This window comes from Lissotriton helveticus, chromosome 10 (genome assembly GCF_964261635.1).
Source record: "Lissotriton helveticus chromosome 10, aLisHel1.1, whole genome shotgun sequence".
Taxonomy (NCBI): domain Eukaryota; kingdom Metazoa; phylum Chordata; class Amphibia; order Caudata; family Salamandridae; genus Lissotriton; species Lissotriton helveticus.
The window spans coordinates 432,277,532-432,292,472 of NC_136071.1; the positions used below are offsets into that span (position 1 = coordinate 432,277,532).

General features: G+C 39.1%; 1 protein-coding gene across 1 annotated transcript in view; it reads right to left on the reverse strand.

Moving 5' to 3' along the window:
• The window catches only part of LOC144785314 (galanin receptor 2b-like), a 184,671-nt gene extending 176,114 nt beyond the window's left edge, over nucleotides 1-8,557 (reverse strand). Inside the window, exon 1 of the mRNA XM_078664281.1 lies at nucleotides 8,184-8,557. Within this exon, the coding sequence (XP_078520407.1) occupies nucleotides 8,184-8,557 (374 nt within the window). The remainder of the gene's footprint in view (nucleotides 1-8,183) is intronic.
• Between the last annotated feature and the right edge of the window lie 6,384 nt (nucleotides 8,558-14,941).

A 14,941-nucleotide genomic window follows, 5' to 3' on the forward strand; every position in this document is an offset into this window, starting at 1 on the left:
TGCCTTGTGCTCCCATTGAATGGATGGTTTTGATTGACCGTAGTGGGTGCCTGCTGTATAATGGATGATGGCTGCAACAGTATTGTAGTCTGCATTGTGCTGAAGACCAGATTGAAAATGTTCCCTTCCCTTTGGGTTGGTTCTTTGACTTCCATATTGATGTTTATTGTGTGAAAAGTGGAGGAGGCAACAGACAGGAAAAGTATGTAGAGATGCACAATGCAAGGTGTACACTAAAGAATGGAGACCAAATGGAATAGGCCTAATGTTACTGTTTCTTGGTCAAATTGCCTACAATAGCTGTTGTTGTGCGCAATGAGAAAATTAAGGACTTTTATGTTTCATATGTCAATAGGCTCAGAGACAATCTGCACTGGTATCAAATTACCAAAAAAATAAATGTGTCGTTTTGCACATGGGAGGACAAAAACAAATACTCTACAGAGAGCAAAAATATGTCTATATTATCAAGCACAACTGGCACCAAGAAAATGTGGCTCTCATTAAATGACTGCCTACAAGCTCCACCTCTAGTCCCGCCCACAATTGCCCCGCCCCCATTCACTGTCTAAATTGATGAGTACCTGCACTTATTTTTTCCCATTTAATGCACTGGTATGAACTATATTTTAAACACTTTGACTGACTTACAAAATGGTCAACACCTTCCTAGTCCAAAAATGGAGGTTCTCATGTTACCATTAGTGTTCAAGAATACAAACTGCTTCTATGGATCACATATCAAAATAAACCATCGTCAACATTCATAACAGGCAGGGAGGGAATTTATTCCACTATTTGGTGAGTCAGTGGATCACTGACATAATATCGACAGTCAAAATATTGACTTACCAAAATATTGAGGTAAAAATATAGAATGTCAAAATATCGACTTCCTATCTACAAACAGGTAAGTACAAAAATATCGATAGGAAAAAATATAGACAGTCAAAATATCGTTTTTTTTAAATATCTTAAAAGTAATTTTAAAGTACAATAATAATAAATATAATTAATTAAAACATACCTAAAATACTTAAATAAACCTAAAATTAATAAATAATTATTGTAACTTAAAAAAATTTTTTTTTAAATATATATATCTATATACACATATTATTAACAAAACATATACAATATTGTTTCCGTTTGATAGCGAGAGGTTTAAATTTACTATTCCCACTCCAGTGAGAGCAATAGTTGGGAAAGCGTTGGATAGCGTAGGGATAAAAATTACTATTCCCACTCCAAAGAGGACAACAGTAGGGAAAGCGTTGGATAGTGTAGGGGTTAAAATTACTATTCCCACTCCAAAGATTGCAACAGCAGGGAAAGTGTTGGATAGCGTAGGGGTAAACATTACTTTTCCAACTCCAAAGAATGCAACGGTAAGGAAAGAGTTGGATAGCGTAGGGGTAAAAATTACTATTCCAACTCCAGCGAGTGCCACAGTAGGGAAAGTGTTGGATAGCGTAGGGGTAAAAATTACTATTCCAACTCCAGCAAGTGCAACAGTAGGAAAAGCGTTGGATAGCGTAGGGGTAAAAATTACTATTCCAACTCCAGCGAGTGCAACAGTAGGGAAAACGTTGGATAGCGTAGGGGTAAAAATTACTATTCCTACTCCAGAGAGTTCAACAGTAGGGAAAGCGTTGGATAGCGTAGGGGTAAAAATTACTATTCCAACTCAAGCGAGTGCATCAGTAAGGTAAGCGTTAAATAGCGTAGGGGTAAAAATTATTATTCCCACTCCAGAGAGTGCAACAGTAGGGAAAGCGTTGGATAGCGTAGGGGTAAAAATTACTATTCCCACTCCAGCAAGTGCAACAGTAGGGAAGGCTTTGGATAGCATGAGGGTAAAAATTACTATTCCCACTCCAATAACTGCAACAGTAGGGAAAGCGTTGGATAGCGTAGGGGTAGAAATTACTATTCCCACTCCAAAGAGTGCAACAGTAGGGAAAGCATTGGATAGCGTAGGGGTAAAAATTACTATTCCAACTCCAGCGAGTGCAACAGTAGGGAAAGCGTTGGATAGCGTAGGGGTAAAAATTACTATTCCCACTCCAGCAAGTGCAACAGTAGGGAAAGCATTGGATAGCGTAGGGGTACAATTTACTATTCCAACTCCAGCGAGTGCAACAGTAGGGAAAACGTTGGATAGCATAGGGGTAAAAATTACTATTCCCACTCGAGCAAGTTCATCAGTAGGGTAAGCGTTGGATAGCATAGGGGTAAAAATTACTATTCCCACTCCAGAGAGTGCAACAGTAGGGAAAGCGTTGGATAGCGTAGGGGTAAAAATTACTATTCCCACTCCAGCGAGTGCAACAGTAGGGAAAGCATTGGATAGTGTAGGGGTAAAATTTACTATTCCCACTCCAGAGAGTGCAACAGTAGGGAAAGCGTTGGATGGCGTAGGGGTAAAAATTATTATTCCAACTCCAGCGAGTGCAACAGTAGGGAAAGCATTGGATAGCGTAGGGGTACATTTTAATATCCCCACTGTAGTGAAAATAAATTAATATAAATCACATAATTATAAATTAATCAATTTTTACATTTTAATTACCAATTAAGAATTAATTAATTACCAATTAAAAATTAATAACAAATTTATTTAAAAAAAAAAACAATTACTTAATTATCATGTTTAATTAATTATATTAAATTACTTCCCACCCTATTCCCCTATAAACCAACAACCCGCTACTAAAAATAAAATATTATTATTCACATATTTATCAATTAATTAATTAATACACATTAATTATCAATTGAAAATTAATTATTTACCAATTAAAAATTATTTGACAATTTATTCTAAATAAATACCAATCAATTAATTAATTAACATATTTAATTAATTAAAATTAAATTACTTCCCACCCTATTCCCCTGAAAACCCACAACCAGCTACAGGAAAAAAATATATTCACATATTTGTCAATTAAACAATTAATTAAAATTAATTATCAATTAACAATTAATTAATTATCAATTAACAATTAATTACCAAATAATTCAAAATAATGACCAATTAATTAATTAACATATTTAATTAATTATAACTAAATTACTTCCCACCCTATTCCCCTATAAACCCACAACCCGCTACAGAAAATAAATTACTAAAATTAAAATATTTATCAATTAATCAATTAAAATAATTACCAATTATATTTTAATTAATTACCAATTAATAATCAATTAACAATTAATTCTAAATAAATAACAATAAATAAACATATTTAATTAATTATAATTAAATTACTTCCCATCCTATTCCCCTATTAACCCACTACCCGCTACAGAATTATATTACACAAAAAATAAAATTTAATATTAACTCACCTAAATTTCGATATTTTTGTTGTCTATATTATGTCTAGTCTATATTATGTCCATTCTATATTTTTGATTCGATATTATGTCCATTCTATTCGATATTAACATTTTCTAGTCGATATTTTGGTAGTCTATATTATGTCTAATCGATATTATGTCTATTCTATATTTTTGAGTCGATATTATGTCTAGTCGATAAAAAAACTCGATATTTTGACTGGTTACCGAGTCAGTTTCTATATACTTTGCAGCACGTGAATCAGGCTCAGGGACCACTGAGGGCAAGTCTACGAAACAGTGCAGTACAGGAAAATCGTTGTCCTCATTTTGACTGCAAATATTTTGCCTCATTGGAGTTCACAATCGAAAATCTACACCCTATGGGACAATATTGCTGAAAAATATCTTGGGCAAAATATTTATGTGAGACAATATCGATGTACATACATGCATAACATTGTGTTGCCACCAAGGATATGCCAGCTGCGGCATTAATACTCCTTATTAAGAGGTCAGTGGGTTTCCTGACATGCAGCCAGCCAGGCACAAGGACCCTTTACCCCAAACATACAATTTTTCTGACTTATGAAGCACTAGCAATTCGGCAACTGTATATCTGTTTTTGCTTGTACTTGTCTCTCCACTGGTTCCTAATTTCCATCGCTCCTGCCCTCCACATTGAGATGACCTTAGGCTGGCATAAATCGCTCTAGGAATATCAAATATGTTAGAAAATGCTGGTAATCAGCTCCCCAAAATCCATCATTTAATTATGTTAATTGATATTATCAATCAGCAGCACAATTTGTCAGTCATAAAGAATAACGCAAAACCATAATGCTGCAATCTTCAATAATTTCATGAGCAGTTCTCCTTAAATTAATTGATGTGCACATTCAGCGACACACAGATACAAGTAAACACGAATATAGCTCACAGATATATCTCTCTACACATGTTGATGGAACTGGACCTCGAGGCATACATGTTTTAGAAAGGCGCACAGAAACAAGATAACTGTTTAGATAACTCTAGATGGGCCATAGCTGGCGTTATCCACTTTCATATATTTTTCCTAAGCATTATATTCCATCAAACCACCACTATTCTGAAACTGAAACCGTAGAGACAGTGGGCTCGATTTACAAACAGCCTCTGCAATCGTGGTGGAAGCTCCACAGTTGTGGCGGGTTCTCCACTCTGCGGTTTCTCATTGAGACTATCCCGCCACCACTGCGGATCCTCTGCCACGAGAGCGGACATCCAACCTCCACTGCAGAGCCTCCGCTATGAGTGCAGATATCCCACCACCACTGCGGGACCTACACCACGAGTGCGGACATCCCACCACTGCTGCGGAGACTCCGCCACGAGCACGGACATCCCACCACCACTGTGGAGCCTTCACCACGAGTGCGGACATCCCACCACGACTGCGGAGCCTCCGCCATGAGTGCGGACATCCCACCACCACTGTGGAGCCTTCAGCACCTTAGTGCGGACATCCCACCACCACTGTGGAGCCTCCGCCACAAATGCGGACATCCCACCACCACTGTGGAGCCTACACCACGAGTGCGGACATCCCACCACCACTGCGGAGCCTCCGCCACAAGTGCGGACATCCCACCACCACTGTGGAGCCTTCGCCACAAGTGCCGAGATCCCACCACCGCTGCGTAACCTCCGCCATGAGTGTGGAGGCTGTTTGTGAATCAGGCACATAGTGTGTGTGCAGGTCACACTAGCCTAGGGGGCAATCAGGCAATGCCTGACAGGCTGGTCTGACAGTTCAGTGTGTGGGCCTGTTTAGTGGTCCGCTGGGCAGTTTTTAATTATGATTTTGCTGACATTTAAAAACACTGCCTGCATGAAGCACAAATTCTTGCATTCACCCACACCTTGCAAAACACTTACGCAGAGTGTCTTTTTTTTATGTAAAAACTGTAATTTGCAAACATGGTCGACGTTTTACTATCTCATTCACTAATTGGAATCACGTTATTTTTGTAGCCGAGCCTATCATCTGTCCCAGTCCGACCCTGCGTGTGCGGGCTCATGAGTGTGTGTGTCTGTGTTCGGGGAAAGCAGCATGTAAGGGAATAGAAGGCCAACGTAATGACGCAGTATTGACTGAACGCATGGTGATGTATTTACACTTGTGACCATTAATTGTTCCCGTTTCTTTTTTCTTTCTGCCTTGAATTCCTTTTGGTAATTTTTCATTTAATTGCTTTCCTCTTGTCTGCTTTTTATGTCCTGTCTCTCTGATTCTCCCTCCAAGGCCTGTCTACACTCTTTGGATCTCGCCCTTCAGCTTGTTCTCACACTTCTTCCTCAATCCTGGCTGTATTTTTAATGCTGTAGTTTGCAATGTGAAATAATTGGAACACACAATTATTTCAGTAACAATATTTTAAATCATAACAATATAGCAATAAATTAGTATTCACCCAAAAGTGGTGGAGATATTCGGCAACTTAAATATGTATTTGTAGTTGATGTGGGAGGAATCCATAGGAGTGGTTACAAAATGGGGAATACTTACTACAAAACAGAAGGGGTTTAGGGGAAAAAGTAAGGAGGGTTAAGGTATGGTGAGGAGGGGATTCGGTAGGGACATATTAATACAATCTCCCACACACAGAACAGTAAGACCATTGGCATCCACTAACAACAATTGAAAAGTAGCTAAAGCCCAAAAGGTCACAGAAGATTTCTAAATGTACATCAGCTCTTTCTTGGAGTAAGTCTAGCACCACAGATAGTCACTCACAAGGATTTTAATTCACTCCCATAGAAAATAATGAAGGCAGTGACATGCAATAAAACCCTACAGAAAATCTTTAAAATAATTAAATTATTTAGATGTTAAGATTTTATATATTTGATATAAATATATATATATCAATATATATATATATATATATATATATATATATATGTTTGTGCACATATATATGATTATGTGCATCTGTGTCTGTGTGCGTATATATAGAATTTTTGCTAGCATTAAAAAGTTAGATCATATTAAAATTAAATAATTTATAATTTTCAAAATAAGTAACTACATTTTTAAATAATTAAATGAAAAACGTAGGCATTTAATAAAAAGCTAGATTTAAATTACTTGAACAAATACCTTTTACATTTAGTAACTAATAATTAAACATTATCGGGCTAATTTGAGTGTTTATTTTTACATTTTAGCATTTTGTTAAAAGCAATATTTTAATTATACTCTACTTAAGTAACATATTATATTTATTTACATATTTAATTTGATGAGTTAATATGTTTTAACATTCAATTTTATTAGTTCTAAGTTGATATCAATTATTTTAAAATGTTATTATACAATTTAATGTATATATATTTTACATTAATGCACGTTATTCATTTTCTCTATCCCATACCATAAGCAGATCTCTACCTCAGTGGCAGAAATCTACACCTATGTGTCAAACATTATTTGTAGTAGCTTAATATTTAAATTTAGTTTTAGATGTCTTCATCCACTGGTTTTAGAGGGTTAGACATGTACGTCTACACTTAGGTGTACATCTACACTTGATAGCACAAAGATTTACACCTAAATGCAAGAGTAAATATGCACATCACTAAACCTACACATGTACATTTAGCTTTTAGACGTAATTGTATTTAACAAATACTTAAAGTGGCCTTTGAGATAGCCACATAAAACCATTATCTTTTATGTTCTTTCTACTTCAGCCATTGGACTAAAACACTGTCAATCACATTTTTGGTCAGCCCACGAAAGATCGGTTCTCTTACCTCAATCCACTGACTCTTTCTGTGTCCTACCACTTCCAGTGGAGTCCTTACACTTCAGGACATAAGGGGTTATTTTCTCTCCTCTTAGCCACCTGCTTCACTCTCTCTCTTCCTGATTCCCACTCATCCCTGCTGCTCTCCTGTCCCTCAGTTTCCTGCTCCCATCTCTTTTTTTTTATTTATTTTTTATGTTTGCTGTTGTCCCAGCATTAGCAGCATATTAAAACTGGTTAGACTGCTAATTACTTAAAATGTGCGCAGCATCCCATACTACATTCTTAATTTGCCATTTAAAGTGACTGTCAGCCATCGTGGCGAAGTAAATTAAGAGTAAACTATACTCAACAATCAAAGATCTGAATGCACAAGCGGCCATCTTGCAATAGCTTTCCTCATAAATTACAACAGTAGGAGATTCCAAGATGGCCACCCATTATGCACCTACTTGCACATGCATGCCAGTGCACTTGATGCAATCTTGGAAAGTTCTTTTTTATACTATATTGTTAATTTACAATTCCGAGATGACCAATGACCATTTTTGTTGCGTACATTAATAATAAAGTATACACACTGCCAAGTCAAGCAAGCCTTGGATGGTGGACTCGAAACATATGTCAACATTTGGTGAATAGCATGTCTGGCTTCCCCAAGGTTCCCTGCCTAATTTACAAATGGGCCAATTACTAAGAATCCATAGGGGGAGCCTCAGCTGACTATGCCATTGGAAACACCCTGACTACAGGTCAGATGTAAATCAACCGCTAGCCCCACTAAACTGGAAGGGCCTCCCTCTTTAAGAGATGGATTCAAATACTGCACTTCAGGGGAAATTCCTACTGACACAGCTGTGCCCTTTCACTATGGCATGCAGTTAGTCATTGGGCCAGGAGAAATTGGTCCTTTCCCATTCTGAGTTTTGGGCGGCATACCTGACTAAGCCAAACTGATCCCCAAACATTTAATAGTAACAAGATTCTCTGCAGAATTGAAAGTCCTGAACCCTTAATAATCACTGAGGCAAGCACAGCTCTTACCTGTCCACCGAGACGGCGGCCAGTGTGAAGCTGCTGGCATACATGGTGAGGTAGATGAAGAAGTGGACAGCTTTGCACATGAATGAGCCAAAGACCCAGCCTTCCAGCGAGTAGATGGTGGCCTGGAAGGGCACGCAGAAGATGATGAAGGAGAAGTCGGCCACACTGAGATTGAGGATGAAGAGGTTGGTGGTGTTGTGGTTCATTTGGCCATTACGCAGCAGGACAGCCAGCACTAAGCTATTTCCCACAATGCCCAGGAGGAAGATAAGGAAGAAGACTACAGGTACGATGACACTGGCAGGGCTGAACTGATAGCTGTCGGAGGAGTTCCAGTGCCCGGCCAGGCCAGCAAAGTCTTCGTGTTCCGCCATTCGGCTCAAGCAAGGATCCTAGAGGGGAGAGAGACAAAGACTTCAGAAGGGAAATGGGGGGGACAAAGTGGAAAGAGGGTAGAAAGAGCGAGACAGGAGCATGAGAAGAGAGAAAGTGAGATGAGACATGGCACAGAGAGCTGAGAGGTCGAGGATATACTGAGTGAAGGAAGCAAATAAGAGAAGTGGCGGCAATTGAATGTGTGTATTCGGCCCCATTCAATCACTGCCCTTCAATGTGAGAGAGCCTCCAAGGCCAGTCCACATAAAGTGTGAGAGTGATAGAAGTGAAGAGTAAGACTGCTAAGTGGGATTTCTTTCTGGATACACATCTCATTTTCACAGCTCACTAGAAACTAATGAACTTAGAATCCACTGACGCGGGCCACATTTACACCGCAAACCCAGATGTGAAAAGATGTATAACTCTTTGCCAAATCTCTGACATTCTCGTTGCATAGAAGGTAGATAAAGAAGAGAGAGCATTTTTGTTATAAAAGTGTGTGCATAAAAACTATTTGGAGAGAATGAGTCAGGAAAACACAGAGTGGTCAATTTACCAAGGCATTTATGAACTCACTGAAGTAGTACACAAGCAGTAACCGTAATTGCCTTTGTGAATCGGCCATGGAACGGCCAACTCCCTGTCAGTGAAAGTGCAAAAGGGCACTGTCCTTTCGGTTTGTATTCATTGATCATGATTATTGACTCAATATTTTCATTCTCTTCTCATTTAAGATGTTTTGGGCCAAGTCACATAGGCATTTAAGAGCACATAAAAGACTACTGCAGAACCAATAGTTCAGGTACTCATGAATGCCTTTGTGAACAGGCCCTAAGGAGACCAGTATTAACGGTCCTGCATGAATAGTGGCTGTTGAATACTGTACTAAATGTATCTGTTTACTAACTGGTGCTGTGCAATATCAATGATCAAATGTTTTGAATGAATAGTAATACGTGTTAGGATGTATATATATTGACATGGTGAAGTATTTATTATCGCATATTCGTACTAGGCATGAATGGTCAATAGGCAGTAGGCAGATGCTTTGGAGTGAAATGTTTCGGTGGTGTCTATGGCTCACCAATATTATAAATAAAGCTCCCTGCTTTCAGTTTTTACTGATTTTTACAGATAAATACAGACAGAAAACCATTTATTTTCTTGTCTGTATTTATTTTTAAATGTGGATAAAAACGGAAAATTAGTGCTTTTTGAGTGATTCTAAATACACTCGGCCATGATTGCCAGGCCAAGAACTGTGTGGATTGATAGGTAAGGGGGTTAAAAAAGAAAGGCATTTTAGTAAAGAGGCTTAAACAGCAGTAGATATGCACAAGGCTGATACTGAAATTGATTTATCTTCTGCAGTTGTTCATATCACTGAAACCAAGCAGGTATTCAAGCATGACTGCATATTTATTGATTAAATAAATGTGGAAATATACCAGTTTCAGCTTTATTTTTTCACAAAACCCATATTAAATATGGATACATACAGGTATAGCTGGCAAAAAATAAATATGAATAAATACAGACGGAATTGTCAAAAAAATAAATAACATAAAACCGGGAGCCCTAATTATAAATGACCCATACAGCGACACCTCATCTTAAGCGAAGCTACAGGACAAGGGCTTACTTTATCCAATGTATTGGGCATAGGGCTCTCGAGAGGCGTGGGGTTTAGCTCTCACTCCTTTTACATTCTATACCAGTGTTGTATTAACTGGAATAGAAATTGCAGGAGGGGAGCCGCTGAAGACAGTGCCCTGGGATATACTCATTCTCTTACGTGCTACTATTGACTTCTTTTTAGATCATACAAGCAAATCGCATTCAGTATGCACTGACAATAATATAACTCTACTGAAATGAGAAGCAGCTTAACATTTTTTTCTAAAACATCTCAAAATATACTTGTGAAAAAACAACTGTAGATGGCACCTTGATACAAATAAGTAGAGTGAACAACTAAATAGGAGCGTCTGGACTATTGTTTGATGAACAAAGTTCCTGGTTTCCATCCATGGAGGCTGGGAATGTCGACAACATCGTAGGTTTGAATGAGCTGGGGAACTTTAATGCCACATGTGGATGTTTTTGGTGTTTTTCAGTCTCTATGGTTCCCAATGATTACAATGAATTTTGATCTTGTAAAGGGTGAGCTTAGGAGGCTAATATTATGTTTAAGTTATATCACGCCTTTTAGGCTACTGGAATGGCGGTGAAGTTGCAGTTAACCTAAGGATTGCCACTACTTGGGAAATATGTATGGTTGTGAGGTGTTATTTGGTAAGGATAACAACTTGTGGTCATTGATTAGGGAGGCAGGCTAAAGGGCATGTAACCTGTGGCAAAGTGGGCTACAGAACTGATACCTGTGTTGGCTTTTAGGTCTGGTTAGTGAAGATGTGTTGTTTTGAACAAACACCCAGAAAGTACGTTTAGGGGTTATCCACGTCAGCCACTGGTTACATACAGCCAGATTCATGAAAGGAAATCCGGCTTGCAAAGGGCCAGATTCTGAGAATCTGGCCCTTTGCGAGCGCAATTTTTGCATTTGGGATTCATCATCCCAAATGCAAAAATCGCTAATTGCAAAATGCATATTTGTGAGGAATTGCATTTAAGGAATCTCTATTTGAGATTCCTTAAATGCAATTCATTAACCATGTTTTATTTGCGAATTCGCTATTTCTGGCCGCTATTTACCACGAAGTCTGACTTCGTGGTAAATAGCAAAAACTTAGAAAAATGCCCTTTAGTGCATTTTTCTAAGTGGTATGTTACACACACACATGTCCTTTGGACATGTATGTGCGCAACATCAGGCTACATTTATATTTGAGGGGTGCTACAGGGTGTCCTTTGGACACCCCTGGCACACTTGAAATCGCATCCTTATTTGCGATTAGCAAATTGCTAATCGCAAATAAGGAAGCTGTAGAAATCGCAATTAAAATAGCGATTTCTACATGAATCCCGTTTTGCAAGTCCTTAATAGCGATTCCTTAATAATCACTATTAAGAACTCGCAAAACGGGACAATGATGAATCTAGGGGTTTGTGTCAGCCACCTGCAGCCATTGCCTTAAAACAAAGCCTTTCAGATCCTGGATCAGCCCAGAGGAATATTTCTCTCTCGCCCTTCTCTATGGGCTAGTAGGCACATTTCACCTACTAGGCACGGCATCCCCCTGCAATGCATGAGGTACATTGTTTACAGAAACTACTAGGAGAGACTATTTGCTGAGTAAAGAAGCTAGCCTTGCATGTCTTGCTAAATCTCATTTAGGTTTTGGGTCGTCCTTGCAAGGTGACGCAAAACCTTCATAAAAAGGGCCTGCATTTATAACGTGCATGTTAATTGACTTTGTTAACCGCATGCGTGCTAGCGGTTTTCCCGCTGCGCGCTGCGATTTAAAAAAACCCGCGTTACGTGACGAGCTCAGCTCGTCATCCGCGTAGCGCAGGTTACGCTCATGACGAGCTGAGCTCGTCATGAGCGTAGAAGGGGTTAAATCATGTACATGCCATGCATTTTCATCACCAGGATTATTCTTGTCTTTGGGCAATAACATAGTCAGACGTACACCAAAAAACTATTTAAAACATTACTTTCAAGTTGAAAGGAATAAAGAATGTGTTCTCAATAAATCAGATGCATGTACTACTTTGGATTGCACTGCACGTGCATTGACACCCAAGGTGACCCATTTGGGTCGATGAATCCACAGATGGAAAAGAAATGTGATTACGTTGAATCTGATTTGCTCCGAATTTGCATCGATTTACATTTGCTTTGTCAGCTCTCACATCAATTATTTTAAGTTACAGGATTCACATCTCGTTTGAATTACATTTCAGTTTATCCTTCCTTGAATGATGTTTACATTAAACTTTTAATAAACAAATGCATAACATAATTGATTTACTAGAACTGAACGGTGTACTTGAAGTTTGCCCTTCTATATGTAATCCTGTGTAAGTTACAAATACATGTTTATACAACTGAATGCTATCATTTTGCTTTTGATTTCTTGGCTAACATTGCAGAGCTATTATTATTTATTCGCCTCTCTATCTTCTTCACTGCTCTTTGTCCTCTTGGTCCCCTTCTGATTTCCATGCTCACATTCCATTTATACTGTCCTCTCCATGACCAACTTGATACCTCTGCCCAGCAAAACACCCTCTCCTCTATTATCAATCAATCAATCAATCATATAATTTGTAAAGCGCACTACTTACCCGTGAGGGTCTCAAGGAGCTGGGGGTGGGGGTGGGGGGATTGCTGCTACTGTTAGAAGAGCCAGGTCTTGAGGAGTCTCATACTTATTCATCTCTCTGAAACGTTTGTTGAGTTGGCTCAACTCACCCTACTGCTCGCTCTGTCGGATTCGGTGTCAATAAACTGATTTTGATATCTTCGTGGTCTATTACCATTATCGAGTGGTCTTCAATGTTCTTCAATGCTATTCTCAGTCACTTGCTGATCCTTGTGCTACACTCCCTCACCTCTTCGATTTTCAACCTTTTTCCCCTATATTCAGCTGAACAAACACACATCTCTGCCTCACACCTATCCAACAGTGGATGATGAATCCAGTCACTTGTACTGAAATTATCCAAACTGGAAACGATCTACTTTCCTTCTGCCTTCGCACCTGCCTTCCTTCACTAACATGCCCACTCCCCCCTGATATTATAAGTCCATGACAGAAGCCAGACACCTGGGATTATACCTCAAACCCTGTATAAGCCTCTTGAAGCCGGGTCTGGTGGCTCAGTGGACTAATACGTCTACTGCAGGGGCCTGTGTTTGACCTCATGGTCGCAGGTTCAAATCCCGGCGGGTCCACTCAGCCTTTCGTCCATCTGAGGTCGATAAAATTAGTACCATTGAGTTGGGTAACAACAAACATCTGTTATTCAGCGCCAAGATACCCGTAGTGGTGAACGTGCACTTTACAAATACACGTGTTATGGTATGTTATAAGGATACAACATTCATGACCAGTAGATAAATAAATGCTTGAACATTCAAACACTCTATCCTTGCATTTCATCTCACTCAAACAAGACAACAATATCTGGAATTATCATTCACAAACAACAGGCTTCTGGTGAGTCTCCCCCTATTCTTTTGCCTCATCGTATAACGTCCTACATTTTGCCCTAGAGGCCCTTTGTAGTCTTACCAAACTCACCACTAACACAGGTAACTGACATAAAGGTGGAAGATGTTAACTAAGAACCAATAGCCTGATTTATATGTAGGTTGAAAGGGCACTGCATCACTATGGTGACAGAGTACCCTTTCTGCCAACCTGATGGTCCACCCATCTCAGATAGAGTCGGTGGTGCATCAGTGTGCTGATGGTAGACACTACTCCATCTTTACTGCCTGCATACACCTCCAAACAGCCACACCGAGGTTTGACCATGTGTCTGGGAACCCTATTTAAAGTGATCCAACACTGCAATGAAAAACGTGGTCATAAGTGGAAGTGAAAACTTTTAAATGACCCCCATGGCATGGGAGAATGATCCCATGGTGATAGGGTTAATTTTTATTTATTTTCAAAACCAAAATCCAGCTTTGGGGTAATCTTTTCAAAAATGGAAAAAAAGGTGTACGTTTGATGTATGACTCTGTCATATTGACTGTGCCATCTGTCAAACTTACAATAGATTTCTAGGAACTGTTGTGACGATGGTTCCTAGAAATGCAAGAGATTTCAGCAGAGGCACTGGACAGTTCTAAATACAGCAGGTGGAGTGACCTTGCCATGTAAAGTACGCTGTCATGGCAACGGTAATTACTCCATCCGCAAAGATTGAAATCAGCCTCATGCCCTTTACAAGCTACTAACTTTGGCTATATTAACTCTACTCCAAACTGGGTCTCTTTAGTGCTAAGCCAATATGTCTGAATGTGTTTTCTGTTCTGAGTGACCAATAATTTCCTCTTTGCGCCCAACCCTCCTTCTACGACATGTCGATTCGAAGACCTTACACTGGAACTCTATTGACGAAATGTGCTCCATCTCTCGGCTCACTTCCTTCAAGACTTCTCTCAAGAATTACCTGTATTGTACATGTTTGACTTATCATGCTTATGTTAAACAGCCACCACCCAGCAAATCTAGACCTTGTATCATATGTTCCCATAGTGTTACTGCTACTCTGTACAGCTACTTGAAATGAATAAGCTTAAAACAGATACAAATACTGTGCTCCTTCCTTAACCTACAACTCACAGTTTACCTGTTTGGAGTTTATGAACACAGGAGATTCATTGTTCATCTTTTAAATTGACCTTCGAGGCCTCTCTTTAATACTGTGTCTGTATTTAAAAAACATCATATTACTGC